The sequence below is a fragment of the Schistocerca gregaria genome, chromosome 5, assembly GCF_023897955.1.
Source record: "Schistocerca gregaria isolate iqSchGreg1 chromosome 5, iqSchGreg1.2, whole genome shotgun sequence".
NCBI classification, from domain to species: Eukaryota; Metazoa; Arthropoda; class Insecta; order Orthoptera; family Acrididae; genus Schistocerca; species Schistocerca gregaria.
Window position 1 is genome coordinate 305,858,360 of NC_064924.1, and position 24,422 is coordinate 305,882,781.

The 24,422-nt window shown below is 43.7% G+C and overlaps 1 protein-coding gene across 6 annotated transcripts in view; it reads right to left on the reverse strand.

Annotated features, from left to right (window-relative positions):
- The window catches only part of LOC126271869 (neuronal acetylcholine receptor subunit alpha-7), a 1,066,999-nt gene that overhangs the window by 91,171 nt on the left and 951,406 nt on the right, over positions 1–24,422 (reverse strand). For all 6 annotated transcript variants that reach the window (XM_049974212.1, XM_049974210.1, XM_049974213.1 and 3 more), the window contains exons 6-7: positions 21,136–21,211; positions 9,894–10,088 (exon numbers count right to left, since the gene is read on the reverse strand). In XM_049974212.1, the coding sequence (XP_049830169.1) occupies positions 9,894–10,088; positions 21,136–21,211 (271 nt within the window). The remainder of the gene's footprint in view (positions 1–9,893; positions 10,089–21,135; positions 21,212–24,422) is intronic.

Here is a 24,422-nt window from a genome sequence, read left to right on the forward strand (position 1 = left end):
CCCTGGGTCGAACAGTGCACTATTTTTGTGAAAATTGCGCATTACAGATTTGTTGTCATAGGACACGTAAATTTATTTTATGCAACACGCAGATCATACAATTGCGCGTTTTAGCGCAAATCGGTTATTGTTAGCAAGATAGCAACTAGACATTCTAAATATTTTGTTTTTGAATGACACAGCCTTTAGGTGTGATCTCAATAATGGACACGATGGCAATATCAGAGCAAGTATGAACTTCTTCGCTATGTTTGTTGGTTCGTGCTCAGTTTTATATCAAGGAAAAATAAAAGATCAACACAAGTTACTCAGGAGGAATCGCCAGCAAGCTGAGCGACGTATGTGCCAGAGTATGTTACACGGATAGTGCAGCAGAATAGCTTCTGGTCTGTTGTAGGGCATCTCTGTCTAGTGCTTTGACGATAACGGCGCTCATTATAATATAAACCTCTCCCAAAGAATTTTTCTAATAGCACTTTGTCACTGTTTTGATTGTTAAGCAAACGTGGGAAATTTCCAGGAATGGGAGTAGGTTTGCATAATGGTCCTTACTGGAATCTGAGGTCCACATGGTTCATTGTTAATGTAAACTGAGTATTAATGTCTTCTTTACAAGAGATTCATTGCGCTGTCGCTATTCCATATGTTAGGGAGACAATGCCTGCCAGAATGTTTCCAAAATTAAGTCATATGAGTGATATTTTGGCATGCTGCACCTCGTGAGTTGATAAGACGAAAGGTCAGATTGCCTTCTCACGTACAAACGTAATTTCCCCTGTAAAGATTTCTTATTGTGTGTCCGTGACATCTGCTAGGCATACACTGTGTTGTGTTATTAGTATGATTATTAGTATGACAACCTGATTGTGCATAGAGTCAAACACTTTTAGCAAATTTAGCTGTTTCTCATTTCTCCGTGATTTTATTTGGGTGGAGAGCTGTCAGACCGTGGCATGCGGTTGACCTTTGCGCAACGCCGCTATCGATGTTCACCTCGGGAATCAACGGTGCGATGCACTTCTCCCTTAGAAACATACGACTAATTCACAAAATTTTCCGTTTAACAAATAGAGCCTCTCTTGAATTGAAAACCAGTAACTAATCCGCGTCGCAAGTCACAGAAATTCTTGTTTCGTCCGCAACAGCACTGAGCGAAGTGCGATCTGAAAACTTGCGCCTTTTCATGGATTACTTCACCATTGAAGCACATCACGAGACACATATCATGAGTTACGTTTAGTCTATTAGATGGTCACATTAATGTTCCATGTACGCTGTCTTAATAAATAGTAACTAACTTGTCTGGCATTATCATTTTCATTCCGACAGTGAACAAACTTGCCTGTGCTGATCGACAGTTCTGTACAGAGTTCCAGAGGTTTCCCGTGGCTGTAAGAATGGTATCAGAGCTGTCTCCAATAATCCGCTACAAATTAATTACTAGCTGTAAGGTATACTCGTACGAGCACAGAGTTCTGTTTACCATCTTTAAAAAAATAAATTTACATACGAAGGAAGATAGGAAAGTAAAGTATTTTATCACCAAAAAGTTTAACAGGTAACGAAAAAAAACTGCAAATGAATTTACGTCTTTTACCTGTTTTATACGTAGTCACCAACGTTATCAGCACATTTCTCCCATCCTTGTACCAATTTCAATGTGCTCTGTTCGAAGAAGACCTTTTAGCTGGAGTTTACTCATCTGCGGACTTTCACTTGCGCATCTGTCGCAAAGCGATAGACGGTCAGGAATTTCTTCACGGGGCCAAACAGATAAAAGGCAAACGGTGCAAAGTCTGGACTGTATGGTGGATGCTGAAGAATCTCCCACCAAAATTTGGCGATTTTCTCACGAACAGGACCAGCAACATAGGAGCGAGTATTGTTATGAAGAAGTTTGACACGGTGAGCGTTAATGTTTTGTCATTTGTCACGAAGGTCACGACGGAACATAACCAAGGTTTTAATACAGTGTGCAGCATTCACAGTGCTCCCGTGTTCAGTAAAGTCCACCAATACTACTCCAAGCGTATCCTAGAACACTGTCACAAACACTTTCATAGCGGACTGATTCAGTATGGACTTTTTTCGAACTAGGGAACCAGCATGTTTCCACTCCACGTAAGTCTTCTCGGTCTCAGGTGTGTAGTGGCACATCCACGACTAATCACAATTGATGATTTCTTTCAGAAAGTCATCGCCTTCTGCAGCGCAATGCGTTAACTGATCCAATCTATCATTTGCTGGTCCTTGTGGTTGTCTGTCAGGTTCTTAGGCACCCAGCGAACAGTAACTTTACGATATTTCACCTTGACATGTACACTACAGTACACCGCACCATAGGAAATGTTGAACTGCTGCGATAAGATTCGCAGGTGCCCACGCCGGTCGTTCAAAATTGATGCCTTAATTTCTTCGACATTTTGCGGAGTTGCAGCTCATCCTGGCCGCCAGAACGTGGCGAATTACTCTTCGTTTTAGAGATGGCTGCCACTTCCCGAAACTTGTCTTCGAAGTTCTCCACAAAGAATAAGGGCTTTGTAGACGAGAAGGAATCACCATCAGTCCCTGTACAAACCAGGTATTGGGAGGAGTATTTTCTTGGAAGAGTGCACAACTTCTGAAGGCATTCTTACGGTTCACAGCCGCCTCCCTATCCGACGCGCAAGTCCCTGTGAATCCCACTCAGTTTAATGCCCTTTGGCCCCACAAATATCGAACTCCGCTTCGCAGCTCTTCGCCAGTTGACGACAGTAACATGCGCGCCTTGTTTGTTTCGTAGTTAAGGCGCCTCTCGATGTAGCTGCAGAAGAAAACGAAATACTCTGTGTAGCACAGAGTTCAGACTACATCGTCGTGAAATTTCAACATTCCAGCTACAATACCAGGGGAGAACAAAAATTATTGTGAGTCACTTCCCGATCCTCCCTTGCTTAGCGATGATTGAGAATAATCAGGACATCCGGCCGTCTACAGGCACTGAAATAAATCAACGGTGAGGGCTGAAAATTTGTGTCGGTCCGGGACTCGAACCCAGATGCTCTGCTTCTCTACAATGGATGCGTTAACTGCATCGGTTATCCCGACACATTTCCCCTCCCATCAAAATTCTCAACATATCTCGCGCACATAGCGCCTCTGTCTATTAGCCCCACGGTTCGTTTTGCTAAATCCAGCAGGAATTTGGAATATTTGGTGCATCCGTTGTTTGTCCGCAGCGCTGATATACATTAAAATTCCAGTTGCTAAGAGGAGCCAAAACAAAATGGCGCAGCCCTGTGATAAAGTGGAAGAGCGTGCGGTTATTCGTTTTCTGGAAGCGTGCAGCAACAATAAACCATCATATGACATGGTGGTCAGGTGGTGCAGACACTTCCAGCGTGGTCAAACAAATATCTGACGACGAAGCATGAAGTGGCAGATGATCTCTCTATGAAGAACAGGTAACCGCAAAGGAAGTGGAGGCCCTCGAGATCGAAGATCGGCGTATCTCAATGGAGGCCATAGTGGAAAAGAGTGAAACCCAGTTACAGATAAGTTTTCAACATCTTGTACGACACTTTAAACTCGATAAATGTCACCGCTCGCTGGGTTCCGCGACAGCACACAGCAGAAATGTTGCAGTGGTTTCAGGTCAATTTAGATGACTGCTTCAGTCTGTTAATCACCGTCGACAAGTGATAGTATATTACTATGACCCCGAGATAGAGGAGCAAATGCAAGCAGTAGTAACAAATGGATTCTACCACCGCTGAAAAAGGTGATAGTGAGTGTTTTGCAGGACTGCCATGGTGTGGTGCCAACAGAATGTGCTCATAAGGGACAAAATGATGCAGGAGCATACTATAAAGCACTCCTGACGAGTCTAAGGGAAGCTGTTAGGGCGAAGCGTTGCGGGAAAGTGTCCAAGGGCGTGATTTTGTTGCACTGTCTTCTTCCTCCACCCTCGGATGAAGATCCCATTGCATACAAAGCATTTCCATTGTGACGATGAGGTGATTTTTCTAGGTGTAAAGTTTCCTGAACAACCGAAATGCGAAGTTCAACAGCCAAATATCCGCCAAGTCATCCATCGTTAGGAGCCACGTGTTACAGAAGCATGATGAATATGCAGAGAAGGACAAACACCATCATCGAGTTTCACGTATGCAACTTCTTTTTTTGGATATTGTAACAAGACTTTATGACTACCCGTCTTAAATATCACACCCATTTGTGTATATATATGCGTCACAACAAATTGCTAAAAAAGGTGCGTGGATAGTGCGTACAAGGAACACTCGAACCGCTCACCTCATCCCCCTATCTCGCCTCCCATCCTAATGGGACGAAACGTAAAAAATACTGATAAAAGATGTATACAACATAATATGTGGACTGTAACATATAAATATAAATATGACATATCTACTCTGAGGTCAGCCTAACATTCCAGTTTTCGTTATTATACACAGTACTTTCATAGGTGAAAAGTCTGGAAGCCATTAGCATGCTCATAATTTATTCCTGAATCACCGAGTTCCGTTTTTCTTCTTCCGTTCAAAGATCAGCCCACTACATGGCCTGTTCCAAAGCCCAGTTTCAGCTAAATTCTCTACCCTCTTGGATCACAGAAGAGGTGACAATTTTCTTAATATATTTTTTGTTTGGCAATAGCTTAATGACATGGCACTGAATTCATAACTGACTTCAGTTTTTTTCCTCGCTACCATTTTGCCACGATGTGACTTCGTAGTTAACTAGAAAACCAGCAAAACATATGTAACTAGAACGAAAACAAAATTAATTTTTCATCATTAACAAAGATTTCATAGTGTAGTACTGTATCAAAATGAAAACATATCTTTATTATTAAGAAATTGTGTGTCCAACCGTTTCTCTCTTCTTTTTCCAGGATGTCCGTGAAGTCTATTTATGTTATATCGACGCTGATGGTTCCTATTATTCTGATGTCTTGATGAAAACGATGATCTTGTTCTTCACTGACATCGCCAAAATTTTCAGGGTAAGATCAAGTTGATTTCATGTAGTAAACGTTGATGCTCTTCAGACTACCTAACTTCTCGAAATCTTCAAGCATGTTTGCTTGAACAAAAATCTAATCTGATTCCTATTGTTGGATAAGAAATTACTAACAACGTTCTTGAATGATTTGGCATCCTTTCTCACAGTCAGTCACCTTTTATTTAAACTTGGAATCGAACATCATTTTCCGAGTGTCGGATCTAACGAAAACACCGGTAGCTCCTTTCAGTTCCGCTTTTGATGACTGACGACCCTCCTTCCAGAGATATTCGAAACATTCACCAACTTGGAGTTTGACTTTACCAAATTTCATTAGACCTAATGTATAGAGAATTTTTCTGAAGAAACGAGCTTCTTGTGCAAAACATTTCATCTTTTCATGCTCCAAGATTTTCTTGCTGTCCAGTTGAATCTGGAGCAATGTTGATTCCTTGCCATGCTATCCATACATTAGTTTAAATAGCCATTAAAATGATGTTTTTTAAATGTAGACTGTTAATTGTAAAAAATGGTAGGCAATACAGAGTTTTTGCTGTTATTTTAGGATTCAGCACTTTAAAAAACGCGAGTAGGACTCTTCAGCTAAAAGCTTTTTGCATTGTTGGTCTATATAATTCATGGCTATTTTCGGTAATCTGTTTCGAGATCTGTTTTGAAAATATTCCCCCGTTTTCTGTTGATTATTATTATTACGCTAGCAAGTGAGTTCAGGCTGAATTGTTATCTAATATCGAAATTTCATTACCTGCTTAATAAAGTATATTACAGGGTTTGCAATAAAATTTCTTCTGGTACGTGACAGCGTCGTCACGTTATTCCATACACAAGTGTTTCGACCACTGTAGCAAGTGCCCTTCATCATGGTGACATGGTTACTAGTGCCACGTTCATGTCTTATGTAGAGTAATTTCGTCCAGCTTCTAGAGTCAGTTTATCAAGTACGACACTGAATACATTCTTTAGTTAATGGCAAGAGTGGGGAGGCGTTATGAGCCGTCCTGTTTTGATAGTAGAATTTATTTTAATTCCTCATTGCCTTCTCCTTTATTGTCGACGTTTGGCTGTATACACGAATGAGCGCATAAGAATGGATTTGGTGAAAAAAAAAAAAAGAAATATGAATAAAAGAAATGAAAACGAAGTATCCCGTCATTCCAAAACAGTTTCGAGACTGTATTAGTAAAAAACAGAGAAAAGTTAAGATGATGGAGTTAAGGCTTCGAGTGTTCTACATAACCTCGCTCCATTAGAGTAAAATGCACAGAATGTTCATACAGCCATGTGAAACCGTCAGAACAGTCTTTTTGTGGGATGTCGCTCAACTGAAATGTCACGTTGGATTGAACGTCGGTTGTGTCGTCAAAGCGTTGACCCTTTATGTGAATATAATGTTCGGTCACATATCTGGAGGAAATTTATTGAAGATTTAAACTGCAGCGGAAGCCTACACTCGCACATACAGGGTGGTCGGAAATTCTCGTTATAAACTTCTAGGACATGTAGAATACATAACATGTTGAATAGGGACCCATGTCCGGAAACGTATCGTTTCCGTTCTACGACTGTTTCAATGCAGATGATTATCTCATCCACACCCACGTGAGGAACGTACTTAGGCGTGACCCACTACAATTGTTGCAATCAATTTGTAAAGAATACTGACTCGTTCCGTTATTATTTACGCATTTGCACTTCAACTTACACCTAATGGCTTACATTAGTCGACAACAACAATAATCCAGCATCTACGGCACCAGCCGCAACGTACCGATGCAATACAACAGCGACGCGATGTGGCGACCACCAACTTTGTTACACATTGTACCTCCGAAGCATGCTCTGGTGCACTCTTTCCATCCCACCTGGTGTCTCTTCAATGCCTTGTGCAGCGACCAGAACTCGTGCTAGCAGATCTTCCTCTGTCTCTACAGGTGTCTCATAAATTAGGCTCTTCATAGGAAGTAGTCCGTAGGGGCTGTCCGTCGATAGTGGTGGCCACGAGGTTGGACCACCAAGACCTATCGCAAACGTGTACTGCACCAAGTTTCCTCTATCAGTGATGCACAGGTATTGACTCGGTCTCACAGCAAAGTAGACAATAAGTGACATCTGGGGATCGTTTGAAGTAGTACACGTTATCGTGACTACCCTTTTGCATACCATGTCAGGGAAATCTGAAACGTTTCTCTTACCCTAAGCAGACGTTGACGAGGTACACATCTGAATTGAAACTGTCGTAGAACGGAAGCGATACGATTCCGGACATGGGTTCCTATTCTAAATGTTCTGTACTCACTACTCTCTCATGTCCTAGAACTTCGTAACGGAATTTCCGACCACCCTGTATATCAAAAGTGTAACTTACAAATTTCATTTATGTCGGCTAAGTATTGTTATTATATTTTTCGGAATTTATATTCGTTTCTGAGTAGTGGGATTTGAAGTGACATTTCACTGAAAATTATAATGTGTGTATACTGTCACGTGACCTGTTCTTTAATATACACTTCTAAACATGCTTAACTTTTCATCCAATTTTATATAACTCTCAAAAGAAATGTTACTGTCATTATCATAATAATTATTGTTATAAATTAACGGAATCTAACATCGCAATTATTTATATTTTTTGTCCTCTGTTACTTTATCTTCAGTGACTATTTCTTGTTATTAACAACATGTCCTTGAGTCACAGTATCTTTGGTTTGTCGAAAGAAATTTTAAAATAATGTGCACTTGCTATCGTATTTTAGATAAAAATTGTGCATTCCACCTCATTTCCACTATCATTAATAATAAATAAAGCAATGAATAGCATAACAATTATTGGAATATTGCCCCCCTCACCCACCCCCCGGGTTCTGATACGTCGACCATGAACAGGGATTGCTTCACAATGATTTTGAAAACGCTCAAGGTGTTAGGCATGATTCCAGAAGGAACAGATTGTGGAAATCCACGGGAGCCCGTTTCATCCCCGTTACAGAGCTTCGAAAATAGGGGTTCCAATGGCATACTGAAATATTGCTGATTCAGAAGAATAACGAAGATCTTAAGTAATCTGAACCAACAGATGAGTGATCTCTGTGTGTTACACAGATGACCTAAATTTGCTGGACTTCTTTTTCTGTAGACATTGCAGAAATGTTGTTTATTAGTCAGATAAGGACTAAGTTCCCACATTACATACAAGTGTGAAAATAATATTTAATGGAAAAACGCTTTTACAATGTGCTGCAAATTATATTTGTTTATTCCTACCACTAGTTCGAGATCAAATAAATATAATTTTGCATAACATTTGGAATGTGTTTCTTGTTTAATATTATTGTCACCTTCTCAAGCTTCTCTAGTATTGCCCCCCTTTCACGTCCTTGTCTCTTCAGCATAACTTGTAGGTAACATTTCACTCTGTGTATTGAATCTCTGATAATTTCAGAATATTTGCTAAAATAGACAAAATGTCTGAAGGGATACCGCAATCACTAGTTATACGGTGTTACTTATAATCCGTCTTGACTGCAAAAATGCTTATTCACATGACCGGTTTCGGTTCCTCTAGAACAATCTTCAGATCTGCAATTTCGGTTACAGGACTAACCCACCCAGACTCAGCAACCTTCAAATGCTACGTCACATTCACCTGTGACGCAACATGTGAAGATTGCTAAGTGTGGACGGGTTACTCCTGTAACCGAAATTGCGGATCTGATGATGGTTCTAGAGGAACCGAAACCGGTCATGTGAATAAACATTTTTGCAATCAAGACGGATTATAAGTAACAATTTCAGAACACCAAAGAGTATGAAAGATGTCTACATTGTATCCATGTCAGTATGCTTGACGTTAGTTCTGTTTTATGCATTGTTTTTGTGGGACGTTTCACCACCTCGCCACCAACTGACGACTCCGTAGCGTTAATGAGAGTTTTTCAGAAAGATCGCTGGCTCCAAGGAGTCGAACGTGGATAGGATGCTCTACTAGTATCGGTACAAACGGAAGTGGCGGGTAGGGAGGAATGAAAGTAGCAAATAATCGTAATGAACATAGGTATATGCACAGGTGAAGTTATACCGATGTTGCAACACTGTTAGTGTCTCATGCTACTTTTGTTTCGGAACATCGAATGTGAGGCGAAAATTTCAAAGTGATGAACCTCGTTTGGCTATCATCGTTCTGGTATCTTTAAGTACTGGTAAATAGCGTTTCGACAGTAAGTTTATGGGTTGTCAGTATTTTCTTTGTGTTCTGACCACGAAAAGAGCAGGTAACTAGGAAGTGAACTCCAGGCAACATTGCCAAAAGCTTTTTCTGAATTTATGAGTTCCGTAAACGTTGACAATTATCTAATACTTATCTGTATTGTTACCTGTGAGCCTTTCTCTAAGTTTCATAATATGAAGATGGCGATAAGCGATATTCAGAGGTTTACAAGGAGGCAACGGTCCTCGTATTTTCGAAACTCAGGAGCAGAATTGGACGATGTTCGAGACATGGTTTCCAGCTGCCAATGTGCTCTTCTGGGTGCCTTATTCAACACCTCCTAGTTATTCGGTATCATTTCGAAACACCGGCTATATCGTACAAAGGTGTTTTTATCAGGCTGCATCGTAGTCTGACCCTTTCATTTGCGGGAAATTTAGATATTAAAAACTTGAATAAATCTCATTGAATTGTATGAAGGACACCTGTGAAAGAGCTTAAAAAAAGAACCAGAAGATGAGAAATTTAGTCGGTAGACGCCGGAGCGGAACGTGGAAGGATGTGGAGCGCGAGCGGCGGCGCGCTTGCGGCTGCGGCTGCGGCTGCGGCGGCGGTCCTGCAACAGCCGCTAGTGTAGGCCGGCGGAGCGGAAGGAGTGCCTGACCTAGCGTGAGCTTCTCCCCGGAGTCGGGCGGCAGCGTGAAGCCCAGCAGCGCCATGCTCGAGATGAGCACGCACGGCACGATCAGGTTGAAGAAGTAGTACAGCGTGCGCCGGCGGATCTGGATCGTGAACGTCACGTCCACGTACGGCTCCGGGCAGCACTGGTACACGATCGTGTTCTTCTTCCCGGGCATACCTGTGCAAACAGACACGTCACTCATTTCATGAAATCACACTTTCTACCTTATTCACAGCTACAGCGAGCGGTCAGGTTGCGTTTGAGGGCGTTCATGCAGCGTATATGCAACGCAGCGCGACTCCGATGCGGGTGTGCAAGAAGGTTACAAAAGTCGCAGGATACCTCCAGACACCGTGTCGGAACTGCTTTTCCCGGCGTAGTGAAGGCGCTCCACATGGCGCGAACTCAAGAAGTCGGTGCAAGTCCATGTACGAGGGTGAGTTAAATGAAAACCTTAAATTTGTAATAACAAAATTTCGCGCCGTTATCCTGTAAGTCGGTAAGCGTGCTACAAACATCGTGCAGAATGGCCTGTAGGTGGCATCATAGTGCAGATGCACACATACCGTCGCAGTATCAGTATAAAGATGGCCTCCCCACTTGTGACTTGCACCAGGGAAGAACAGCGTTCTGTTATTAGGTTTTTGCGTAGTAAATGTCTGAAACCTATTGAAATTCATCGACGAATGAGGGCTCAGTACGGTTATGCATGTCTGTCACAGTAGCAAGTCTACAAATGGAATAGGAAGTTCGCAAATGGTGTGACTTCAGTGGGAGATGCTCCTCGTCCAGGTCAGGCACAACGAGTTGTGACTCCACAGAACATTGCAGCAGTTGAAGCCATAGTGGAGGAAAACTGCCGAGTGACACTGAATGACATTACAGCATGTTTACAGATTAGTCATGGGTCAGCACACCACATTGAGCATGATGTGCTCCAGTTTCACAAAGTGCCTGCAAGATGGGCGCCACGGCAGCTGACTACTGAAATGAGAGGACGACGTGTTGATGCTTGTGAAGACCTTCTTCGGCGCTTTGAACGAGAAGGTGATGGCTTCCTTGTAAGAATCGTTACTGGGGACGAAACCTGGGTTCACTTCCACTAGCCGAAAACGAAGAGAGCGAGCAACGAATGGCGCCATTTCTCATCACCAAGTGATTTCCAAATGTTTGGACCACTCAAAGACGCAATGGGAGGTTCCGTTCCGATGAAGAGGCACGCCAAGCGGTGCATGAGTGGTTGTGCGGACTACCAAAATAATTTATTTCTAAGGGAATTTTTGCACTTTGTAAGCGCCGAGTTGTACCCGTGGTCTAGGGGTAGCGTCTTTAATTCATGATCTAAACGTCTTCCGTCCCGGGTTCGATCCCCGCCACTGCCTAAATTTTGATAAATAATCAGCATTGGCGGCCGAAGACTTCCGGCCTAAGAAGTCAGCCTCATTCTGCCAACGGCCTTGATAAAGAGGTCGGAGGAGCGGATAGAGGTTCAGGGCACTCTCTTGTCCTAGGGGTGGGAAATTGCCCCTAAAGGCGGAAGAATCAGCAATGATCAACGACATGAGGGTGCAGAAGGCAATGGAAACCACTGCATTAAATACACGTAACGTGTATCCACAGGACATGTGGCCTATAGTTGAAGAAGTGTCATGATGATCTCTCCATTGGCAAAGGTTTCCAGAATAGTCCCCCGTTCGGATCTCCGGGAGGGGACTGCCAAGGGGGAGGTTACCATGAGAAAAAGATTGAATAATCAACGAAAGGATAATGTTCTACGAGTCGGGGCGTGGAATGTCAGAAGCTTGAACGTAGTAGGGAAACTAGAAAATCTGAAAAGGGAAATGCAAAGGCTCAATCTAGATATAGTAGGGGTCAGTGAAGTGAAGTGGAAGGAAAACGATTTCTGGTCAGATGAGTATTGGGTAATATCAACAGCAGCAGAAAATGGTATAACAGGTGTAAGATTCGTTATGAATAGGAAGGTGTGGGCAGAGGGTGTGTTATTGTGAACAGTTCAGTGACCGGGTTGTTCTAATCAGAATCGACAGCAGACCAACACCGACAACGATAGTTCAGGTATACATGCCGACGTCGCAAGCTGAAGATGAAGATGAACAGATAGAGAAAGTGTATGAGGATATTGAAAGGGTAATGCAGTATGTAAAGGGGGACGAAAATCTAATAGTCATGGGCGACTGGAATGCAGTTGTAGGGGAAGGAGTAGAAGAAAACGTTACAGGAGAATATGGGCTTGGGACAAGGAATGAAAGAGGAGAAAGACTAATTGAGTTCTGTAACAAGTTTCAGCTAGTAATAGCGAATAATCTGTTCAAGAATCACAAGAGGAGGAGGTATACTTGGAAACGGACGGGAGATACGGGAAGATTTCAATTAGATTACGTCATGGTCAGACAGAGATTCCGAAGTCAGATACTAGATTGTAAGGCGTACCCAGGAGCAGATATAGACTCAGATCACAATATAGTAGTGATGAAGAGTAAGCTGAAGTTCAAGACATTAGTCAGGAAGAATCAATACGCAAAGAAGTGGGATACGGAAGTTCTAAGGAATGACGAGATACGTTTGAAGTTCTCCAACACTATAGATACAGCAATAAGGAATAGCGCAGTAGGCAGCACAGTTGAAGAGGAATGGGCATCTCTAAAACGGGCCATCACAGAAGTTGGGAAGGAAATCATAGGTACAAAGAAGGTAGCTGCGAAGAAACCATGGGTAACAGAAGAAATACTTCAGTTGATTGATGAAAGGAGGAAGTACAAACATGTTCCGGGAAAGTCAGGAATACAGAAATACAAGTCGCTGAGGAATGAAATAAATAGGAAGTGCAGGGAAGCTGAGACGAAATGGCTGCAGGAAAAATGTGAAGACATCGAAAAAGATATGATTGTCGGAAGGACAGACTCAGCATACAGGAAAGTCAAAACAACCTTTGGTGACATTAAAAGTAACGGTGGTAACATTAAGAGTGCAACGGAATTCCACTGTCAAATGCAGAGGAGAGAGCAGATAGGTGGAAAGAATACATTGAAAGCCTCTATGAGGGTGAAGATTTGTCTGATGTGATAGAAGAAGAAACAGGAGTCGATTTAGAACAGATAGGGGATCCAGTATTAGAATCGGAATTTAAAAGAGCTTTGGATGACTTACGGTCAAATAAGGCAGAAGGGATAGATAACATTCTATCAGAATTTCTAAAATCATTAGGGGAAGTGGGAACAAAACGACTATTCACGTTGGTGTGTAGAATATATGAGTCTGGCGACATAGCATGTGACTCTCGGAAAAGCATCATTCACACAATTCCGAAGACGGCAAGAGCTGACAAGTGCGAGAATTGTCGCACAATCAGCTTAACAGCTCATGCATCGAAGCTGCTTACAAGAATAATATACAGAAGAATGGAAAAGAAAATTGAGAATGCGCTAGGTGACGATCAGTTTGGCTTTAGGAAAAGTAAAGGCACGAGAGAGGCAATTCTGACGTCACGGCTAATAATGGAAGCAAGGCTAAAGAAAAATCAAGACACGTTCATAGGATTTGTCGACCTGGAAAAAGCGTTCGACAATATAAAATGGTGCAAGCTGTTCGAGATTCTGAAAAAAGTAGGGGTAAGCTATAGGGAGAGACGGGTCATATACAATATGTACAACAACCAAGAGGGAATAAGAAGAGTGGACGATCAAGAACGAAGTGCTCGTATTAAGAAGGGTGTAAGACAAGGCTGTAGCCTTTCGCCCCTACTCTTCAATCTGTACATCGAGGAAGCAATGATGGAAATAAAAGAAAGGTTCAGGAGTGAAATTAAATACAAGGTGAAAGGATATCAATGATACGATTCGCTGACGAATTGCTATCCTGAGTAATAGTGAAGAAGAATTAAATGATCTGCTGAACGGAATGAACAGTCTAATGAGTACACAGTATGGTTTGAGAGTAAATCGGAGAAAGACGAAGGTAATGAGAAGTAGTAGAAATGAGAACAGCGAGAAACTTAACACCAGGATTGATGGTTACGAAGTCAATGAAGTTAAGGAATTCTGCTACCTAGGCAGTAAAATAACCAATGACGGATGGAGCAAGGAGGACATCAAAAGCAGACTCGCTATGGCAAAAAAGGCATTTCTGGCCAAGAGAAGTCTACTAATATCAAATACCGGCCTTAATTTGAGGAAGAAATTTCTGAGGATTTACGTCTGGAGTACAGCATTGTATAGTAGTGAAACATGGACTGTGGGAAAGCCGGAACAGAAGAGAATCGAAGCATTTGAGATGTGGTGCTATAGACAAATGTTGACAATTAGGTGGACTGATAAGGTAAGGAATGAGGAGGTTCTACGCAGAATCGGAGAGGAAAGGAATATGTGGAAAACACTGATAAAGAGAAGGGACAGGATGATAGGACATCTGCTAAGACATGAGGGAATGACTTCCATGGTACTAGAGGGAGCTGTAGAGGGCAAAAACTGTAGAGGAAGACAGAGATTGGAATACGTCAAGCAAATAATTGAGGACGTAGGTTGCAAGTGCTACTTTGAGATGAAGAGGTTAACACAGGGGAGAAATTCGTGGCGGGCCGCATCAAACCAGTCAGTAGACTGATGACAGAAAAAAAAAAGCGCTGGAGGACTTGCATTAAACATGGGGAAGATTTTGTTGAAAAGTGATACAGCTTTGAATCCACTTCTGCACAATAAATAATATTAAAAAAATATTTTAAGTTTTCAATTGACTCACCCTCGTAGAAATAATGAGACATACTGCCTCTGTAGCCATCCACAATTTCGAAAATGTTGCCGGTGCAGGAATTTGTGCACAAAGTGACCCCTCGACTATGTCCCATAATTTTCGATGGGATTCATGTCGGGCGATCTGAGTGCCCAAATCATTCACTCGAATTGTCCAGGAAGTTCTTCAAACCAGTAGCGAACAAATGTAGACCGGTGATAGGGTGGATGGCCATCAGTATAATTTGCTTCGTTGTTTGGGAACGTGACCCCCATTTACGGCTGCAAATGCTCTGCAAGTAACCACCCATAACCATTTCCAGTCAATCATCGGTTCAGTTGGACCAGAGGGCACAGTCCATTACACGGAAATACAGTGAACACCATTATGGAACCCCACCAGCATGCACAGTGCTTTGTTGACATCCTGGTTCCGCGACTTCGTGGGATTTGTACTACACTAGGATCCTGCCATCAGCTCTTAGCAACTGAAATCGAGACTCATCTGATCAGGCCACGGTTTTCCAGTCCTCTAGGTTCCAACCGCTATGATCACGAGCGCAAGAGAGTCGCTGAAGGCGATGTCCTGCTGTTAGCAAACGTACTCATGTCGGTGGTCTGCTATTTTTTTGTTTTGTTTTAGGGCGACGCACCCACGTCAAAACTATGGAACCTGAAGACAGAGAGGAGTTAAAAAACGACTGAACGTCAATCGTAATTGACATAAGAAAAGACAGCTAAAACAGGGATGTGGAGAAAGGACTACAAAGGACACCATACAGAAGCGGAGGAACAAAACTAAAAATTAAATGGCTTTCTCCATATTGGTTTGACGGATAAGAAGTAAAACGTAGTCGACAGCGCGCGTGTCATTTGCTAAAACGGCCGATAACTCAGACGGTAAACCCAAGCGGAAACGTAAACGGTTAAAAAATGGACATTCCGTCAGGAAGTGGCGGACAGTTAAGACTTGGGCGCAATGTGTACAAAGTGGTGGAGGAGCGCCACTTTTTAAATGGCGATGGATAGAAAGGCAGTGTCAAATACGCAACCTAGTTACAATGACCTCCTACCGGCGGGAAGGCCGTGAGATCGTCCAACCCTCTGGGAGAGGCTTAATAATGCTGAGCTTATTCCCACGAAGGGAGGACCAATGGCGATGCCAAAGGGACACCACCTTTTGACAGATGGCAACACAGAGATCATTGGAGGGAATATAGGAAGTAATGGGCTGAGGTACGAGGACTGCAGCCTTCGCAGTGGCGTCAGCAGCCTCGTTTCCGGGCAGACCGACATGACCAGAAACCCACAAAAACTTCACGGTGACCCCACCAAGAGTGAGCAAGTGACAGTTTTCCTGAGCCTGTTGTACTAAGGGATGGGCGGTGTACAGCGAACGTAGACTTTGGGAAAGGCGCTGAGAGAGTCTGAGCAGAGGACACATTTGAAAAGTCTGTGTCGCCGGCTGTACTCCGTGACCTGATACAGGAGAAGAGCTCGGCTGTAAATACTGAGAAGTGTGCCGGAGGCCAATGTCTTAAGACGTGGGCGCCAATGACAAGGTACACCCGACACCACAGTCAGTCCGAGAGCCATAAGTACTATCGCGAAATTCCATGCGAAGGTAGTGAAACTGAAGGCGATAGACTGAAGCCGGAGTAGTGTCCTAAGGAAGCGACAAGGCCAAGGTTAACACGGGCCACTTCACGAAGCCAAGATGGTGAAGGGTTCACATCCACCGGGAAAGTTTCAGGTAGTGTGAAGTTAAGCTGCCGAAGCAAGCGCCGAAAGCGGACTCCAGGAGGCAGCAGAGAAGAGGGACGCGCCCCATACTGGCGATCAAAGCAATCATCGAAGAAGGAGACAAAGGCCGGGTGGCCACGCATGGGAGATAAACGGCATGCATCCCTGCTGAGGAGAAAGTCACAGCGACAGGACAGTGGTAGTCCAGCAGCTTCAACATGCACACTCTCAACCTGGCTAGTGTAAAAGGCGTTGAGACGGCGTACGAGGGATGAACGTGCAAAAGCATTAGCGAAGCACCCATAGTCGAGAGGACCGGTACAAACGGAGGAGGATGGTTCGATCGGCACCCCAGGACGTACCATTGCGGACACGAAGGACATCGAGGTGTGCTGCCATGGCCCATTAACGCTGAATGTCGCCGCACTGTCCTAACGGATACGTTCGTCGTACGTCCCACATTGGTTCCTGCCGTTATTTCACGAAGTGTTGCTTGTTTGTTACCAGTGAGAACTCTTCGCAAACTTTGCTTCTCTCGGATACGGCGTAGTGCATGGTGAGAGGTAATGTCTGAAATTTGGTCTTCTTAAAACACTATTGACACTGTGGATCGCTGAATACTGAATTCAAAACGATTTCAGAAATGGAATGTCCAGTACATTTGGCTTAAGGACCATTCTGCTTTCAAAGCCTGTTAATACCGCTCGTGTGGCCGAAATCACGTTGGAGTCTTTTTCACAGGTATCAACTAAGTGCAAATGACAGCTCCGCCAGTATAATGTCCTTTTATACCTTGTGCGTGTGACACACTACTGGCCATTAAAACTGCTACACCACGAAGAAATGCAGGTGATAAACGGGTATTCATTGGACGAATGTATTATATTAGAACTGACATGTGATTACATTTTATCGCAATTTGGGTGCATAGATCCTGAGAGATCAGTATCCAGAACAACCACCTCTGGCCGTAATGACGGCCTTGATACGCCTGGGCATTGAGCCGAACAGAGCTTAGATGGCGTGTACAGATACAGCTGTCAATGCGGCTTCAACACGATACCACAGTTCATCAAGAGTAGTGACTGGCGTATTGTGACGAGCCAGTTGCTCGGCCACCATTGACCAGACGTTTTCAGTTGGTGAGAGATCTGGAGAATGTACTGGACAGGGCAGCAGTCGAACATTTCCTGTGTCCAGAAAGGGCCGTACAGGACCTGCAACATACGGTCGTGCTTTATCCTGCTGAAATGTAGGGAGGGTAGGATTTATGTCTGTAAACATGTCATGTACAGTGCCAAATATAGTTCTTAGATGTTACCACCGTCAAGAAGATCCTGCACTAATATGCAACCTACTGCTTGTCACCTGAACTTCGGCAGCCTGTAGTGATTCTCCAACAGAAAGAGGTTGTTACTCAATGGTCTGAAGATGACCACAGTAGTGGTGTAAACTGGTCACCTTGATAAATAAATCGTGATCAAGACTGTTATTAATAGTAAATATTCGACAGAAGGGTTGTTTTGAACGTTTTGAGTGAAAAATAGTAAGAACCGTCTCAGCTAATGCATGGGCCCACCTGCTGCTCTCTCTGATAACAAGCTACTAACTGGTTATTACAGAAGTGTCGTGAGATGAGCAGTTTCACATCATTAATTGTGTTTAATAAAGTGACCTACTGTACAAAGAAGAATTCTACAAAAGTCCTAAAGGCACAATGAGGCGGACGCTAACACGCAAGGGGCAATTATTCGTTGCTGTCAGTAGTTTTCTCGTGTAAACTATTGGGCACAACTGTTTGATTGTCTTGGCCTTACTGCTTCCAAGGTTGGGTGAAGACAACATTTCTTTCCCAAATTCTGCTTTTACAAAGGCTTCAAGGCGTTCTAGTTTACATCTGTACATGCTCATCGTTCCACGGGTATTCAGGTCACTGTAATAACAGAAATGTTGAGAGATGAATCGGAATATCTGTTGGCTAACTTACAAGATCACCAGATCCGATGGCAGTGGACTATTTTCGTAGCTCCATGTGGAGAATATGGTGTGTTCCAAATCTGTGACGACAGTTTAGGACGTGTATGAATATTAAGAGCTCAAACGGGGCACCAAACCTAAGCAAAGAACGTGAAGCAGGTAGGTGGAAGGAGTATGTAAAGGGTCTATATAAGGGAGATGTACTTGAGGACAAAATTATAGAAATGGAAGAGGGGGTAGTTGAAGATGAGATGGGGGATATAATAATTCAAGAAGAATTTGACGGAGCAATAAAAGACTTAAGTCTAAAGAGGGTTCCGGAAGTAGACTACGTTCCGTCAGAGCTATTGATAGGCTTGGGAGATTCAGCCATGACAAAACTCTTCCACCTGGTGTGCAAGATGTATGAGACAGGTGAAATTGCCGGCAAATTTAGTGATTTATATGGCTACTGTAGGCAGACTAAGTTGCGAATAGAGTTAGTAGTAACAAAGTAATACATTAAAACGTCATGCCTGATTCGGCAGCTTTCGGCATGTACAACGAAGTAATAAGCTATAACCTTTTTTTTTCCTTTCATCATTTTGTGGGTGGTGTCAGGGAGAAAAAATTTCATAAAGGGCTGAAATTATAAATTATGTAATGTTTGCTGCCAGTCGCAAAGTGCTCTCATTCTCAAACAGTGGATGCATAAATTTGGGTATTTCCCTGAACGGTGCGTCGTACTCTTGTTTTTTTGGACTAGGAACTTTCGCGGGCGTACGGAGAACAACTCTTCAAAGTTTCATCTCAATCATATGAATGGTTTAGGAACACATAGGCGACAACCTTACAAAGAAACATTCATTTTTATTTATGAACATTGTCAGTCCTAAGTATTTAAAACGGTCAACTCCACTGATTGTTTGACCACCTTCGGACAGAAAAATTCTCTTTCACGGGAGTTACGTGTCAGAACCTGTATGCATTGAGTTTTGTTGCAATTAAGCGTTAATCTATTCTCTCCGGCTACCCCAGTCTCGAGACCATTTACGTTACGTTACATTTGTGTAATATTGCCATATACAAAGATAATATTGTTTGAATAGTATTTCATTTTTGATTGCACATCATTATATATACAAGCATCAAAAAAGTTTTACGTCACCTCGGTTCCCAGAACTCCTGCCGGTAGACGTTGACTGTGGATATTGTATCACAGACACAGTCCCTTTGACTATTCAGAGATGTCATGAAACCCGCCCAAAGATGTGGACAACCATGCAAGAACAACGCCTATTAGACAGAGGGGGTCCGACAACCGATCAGTTCCAGTCATTCCACTAGGAAGGAGGTTCACGGCTCGTGTGGTCTGTAATTCAACTAAGCCTAGACGGTCAATACCGCGATTCTATACCGTCCGCATTGTTACTTTGTGCCAGCAAGGGATCTCAACAAGGGAAGTGTCCAGGCGTTTCAGAGTGAACAAAAGCGATGTTGTTCGGACATGGATGAGATACAGAGAGACAGGAACTGTCGATGGCATGCCTCGCTCAAGCCGCCCAAGGGCTACCACTGCAGTGGATGACCGCTACCTAGGGATTATGGCTCGGAGTAACCCCGACAGCGACGCCACAATGTTGAATAATGCTTTTCGTGTAGACACAGGACACCGTGTTACGTCTCAAACTGTGCGCAACAGGCTGCATGATACGCAGCTTCTCTCCCGACGTCCATGGCGAGGTCCATTTTTGCAGCCAAGACACCATGCAGCTCGGTACAGATAGGCCCAATAGCATGCCGAATGGACCGCTCAGGATTGGCATCACGTACTCTTCACCGATGAGTGTCGCATATGCTTTCAAGCAGGCAATCATCGGAGTCGTATTTGGAGGCAAACGGTCAGGCTGAACGCCTTAGGCACGATGTCCAGAGACTGCATGGTAGCCACAACGGTTGTACGTTACGTGAATGCCATCCTCCGACCGATAGTGCAACCATATCGGCAGCATATTGGCGAGCCATTCGTCTTCACTGATGACAATTCGCGCCCCCATCGTGCACATCTTGTGAATTGCTTCCTCCAGCATAATGTCATCGCTCGACTAGAGTGGCCAGCATGTTCTCCAGACATGAACCCTATCGAACGTGCCTGGGATAGACTGAAAAGGGCTGTTTACGGATGACGTGACGCACGAACCACTCTAAGGGATCTACGGCGAATCGTCGTTGAGGAGTGAAACAATCTGCACCAACAGTGCCTTGATGAACTTGTGGATAGTATGCCACGACGAATACAGGCATGCATCAATGCAAGAGGTCGTTCTACTGGGTATTAGACGTACCGGAGTGTACAGCAACCTGGACCACCAGCTCTGAAGGTTTTGCTGTATGGTGGTACAACATGCGATGTGCTGTTTTCATGAACAATAAAAAGGGCGGAAATGATGTTTCTGTTGATATCTTATCCAATTTTCCGTACAGGTTCTGGAATTCTCGGAACCGAGATGACGTAAAACTTTTACATATATCGAAATGGCCAAAAACTGAATCCTGTGATACTCTTCACTTTAAACGACCCCAGCTTAATTCAAATAATTTCCGTGTTTGTTGACGTTGGACGACTACCTTGTGCTTCCTACTTTAAAGATTTTAAGTGAACAATTGTTGGCCTTTATCCGTAATCCCATTATGTTCCAGCTTAAGCAAAAGTATTCTATGGTCCACACAATCGGATGCTTGCATCATCTAGGATGAGACGAACATCTTTCCGTACTTACCTATGAGGTACCACTCGCCGTTGGTGATGAAGTCGGAGAGGTCCCCGCCCTCTTCCGAGTTGAGCACCAGGTCGAGCTGCACAGAGTAAAAACAGTCAGCGACTAACTGCCAGTGCTGGCGCATCGAGGCGCATGCTGCGTGCACTACATGCTGCGGGGAGCCGCACCTAGCTTTGCGCGTTTGCTCGCCGCGGTTGCTCACCCTGAGTAGTGCACTCGCTGCTGCGAGTGACTTCAAGAAAAGTTCTTGTCTTTTAGTTACAACTAACTGCTATGGCACATGTGGGCCCATGCATCTGGTACTTAATGTGACAGGTGTAAGAACCGGGCAGAGTCGCGCAGCTGTAACAACTTGAATTGTATTCGGAACTCCTATCCTGGTCATCCAATTGAAACCTTCCGTAGTTTGCCTAATCACTGAACTCGAATTTGGAGATTGTACTTACAAAATTCCGTGAATGGTATTCTTCTCGATCTGTTAGAAATGTCAAAGAAATAACGTTGTTCTACGGAAGAAAACTGTGGGCCAAATTTCGCAAGAAAGGTTGTTCCATATAAAGATGTGCCAAGTGCGACACCTTAGGGTTGTGGATAGATGTGGCTTTTGGCACAATTTAGACACGATATCTGAGCAGCCTGTTCCACACAGATGTTTAGTGAAATGACATTACGTTGCGATTTGACGGAATTTGAACTCGGGACAACATTGAGTGTAGGAAACATTAGTCGTAACATATCGGAGATTACACAATTAAGATTTACTAGATCAACACAGTCTTAAGTGTATCTTACATATTTCGCAAAGATAAAGTTTCTACCCGCGGAAATCGCTACTCAGGATACCGTAAGTGTTTGACGAACGGACGACTCATCGCGTCTGCAGAGACATACGGGTCAACTATAACTGAGTCATTCCTTTTCAAAGTTCCTTTTTGTCCAAAGTTTACATGTACAAATATGACTGATTCTTGAGTGGAACCGTAAAGTCACAGAGTTTGCATTCTGCTCACCAGTTTGCGTTACCAGAGCCGTGCTTCGACAAAATTGCGACAAATCAAGAAAAGAGCATTTGTATATTGGAATACACGAGATGTTTATCTGTTAAAATTGTGCAGCGTGCATTCAGAAGGAATTATAGGAAAGAACCGCTATATAAACAGAGCATTGTGCGTTAGTATCGACAATTAAGGGAGACTGATTGTCTGTACAGACCAACGGCCTTGCCGCGGTGGTAACACCGGTTCCCGCCAGATCAGCGAAATTAAGCGCTGTCGGGCTGGGATAGCACTTGGATGGCTGACAACCGGTCTGCCGAGCGCTATTGGCAAGCGGGGTGCACTCAGCCCTTGTGAAGCAAACTGAGGAGCTACTTGATTGATAAGTAGCGGCTCCGGTCTCGGAAACGGACTTACGGCCGGGAGAGCGGTGTGTTGACCACATGCCCCTCCATATCCGCATCCAGTGGCGCCTGTGGGCTGAAGATGACACGGCAGCCGGTCAGTACCGTTGGGCTTTCGTGGCCTGTTCGGGAGGAGTTTAGTTTAGATTGTCTGTATGGACTGAAAAAGTACTCGTCGACTAAGTGTGCCAGTTTTAGCCGTAGAGAGGGTGAAGGGAAAATGTCGTATATAGTCCAAAAAAATCAGTTACCTACACAAACCACGCGCTTGTAATACCACAGCAGACTTTGTGGAGTATTTTGTGCTGGCAGTTATATTTAGACCGTGTCGTCTGTAACTCGACGTCTTTAGTTCTGCATCTCAGTGCAGGAAGCACATGGGTATGTACATTTCGCCTTTAAGTTAATATTAAGTAACAAAACAATCTTCCATGTATCAGCCAAGCTTAGTCGCTATGATGTGAGAGTGTGGGGCACTCAACATCTTCATGAAATTATGGTGCATTAACGAGATTCGCCGAAGGTCAACGTTTTGTTTTTCTTCTGCGAGAATACTGTGGCGGTGATCCCTTGCCATGGTATGTTGCAGTTGGTGTTGTTTGCGCAACTGATTGGTGATTCGGGGATTCCGTCTTCCATATAAACAATGCACCCCTCATTTGAGCATTTATGCTCGTCGCTACCTAAATGAAGACCTTCCGCATTGCTGGGTTGGACATAGTGCTGAAGATCAAAGTGCTCTGTTCTCTTGCCACTCCCCTCCCCCTCCCCTCCCCCAACGATCCTACCCCACTCCTCCCTCCGCCCGGCTCACAGGTAGCTTGACGTAACGCCTTAAGACTTCTTTCTTTGATGATACATTAAGGACCGTATTTAAGTACTGCCAAGAACATTTGAACAGCTCAGAGAAAGCGTAAATGCTGCTGTGATGACCACTGACCGGATGTTGCTAGATAAGGTATGGAACGAACATGAGCACGACGAGTACCTGTTTCGCATGAACAGTGAGGCACTCACAAAAGATTTGAAGAGTGAAAAATGCGAACTTAGTGAGCTTACAATTTCATTCATGCATCAATCACATTTAGACAAGTAATACTTTGAAAAACATAGACTGAGTTACTTATAGTAGCCCTGTACTATAGGGCGTCAGGGACGACTTTCTGCCAGAAGTGTATGCAGACAAAAAGGTAAGATGTGTTAAATAGTGCTCCGATGTAAGAGAGAGCCTGATGCCACAGTCAGATCAGGTTAAGTAAATAAAGAAAAATATATGCACCGTATAGGTTACGGCAGCTGCCTACTATCTCGTGCCCCTATGCTTTCACTTCGACATAGAGGCCAACGGTTGGCGTGGACTTGTAAACAGAGTTAGTGGACCATGGAAATGATGACGGCGTGTAGCATGACTCAATGAATCCTGCTTTCAGTTGCATCGAGATAATGGACGCTAATGAGTGTGGCGTATGACCCCTGAAATCACAGATTCTGCGTGTCAAGAAAGCAGTGTGCAGACAGGGTGTGGGTCTGTTGTGACATAGGTTATGTCCGTATGGGCGCAGTTAGGTCCCATTCTCTGACTTAGGGACGAATGACAGGCGAACGTTATGTGGAAATCCTTACGGACCATCTATACTCTGTTTTAGCGTTAGAGTACTCTGACAGAGAAACCATGTTTCAACACGAGAATGCGACATGTCACAGCGATTCTGTTGCAGGCTGGTATCTTGATAAACACTCAAGTGAAAGAACGACATTGACTTTGCCCTCTAGAGCTCCCAATCTTAACACAAGCGAGAATTTGGGGTATTCAGTAAATAGTCTCGTATCTCCGTGAGCCTAGCACCAATTACGACGGATAATTGTAGATAGTACTCCAAATTCCTTG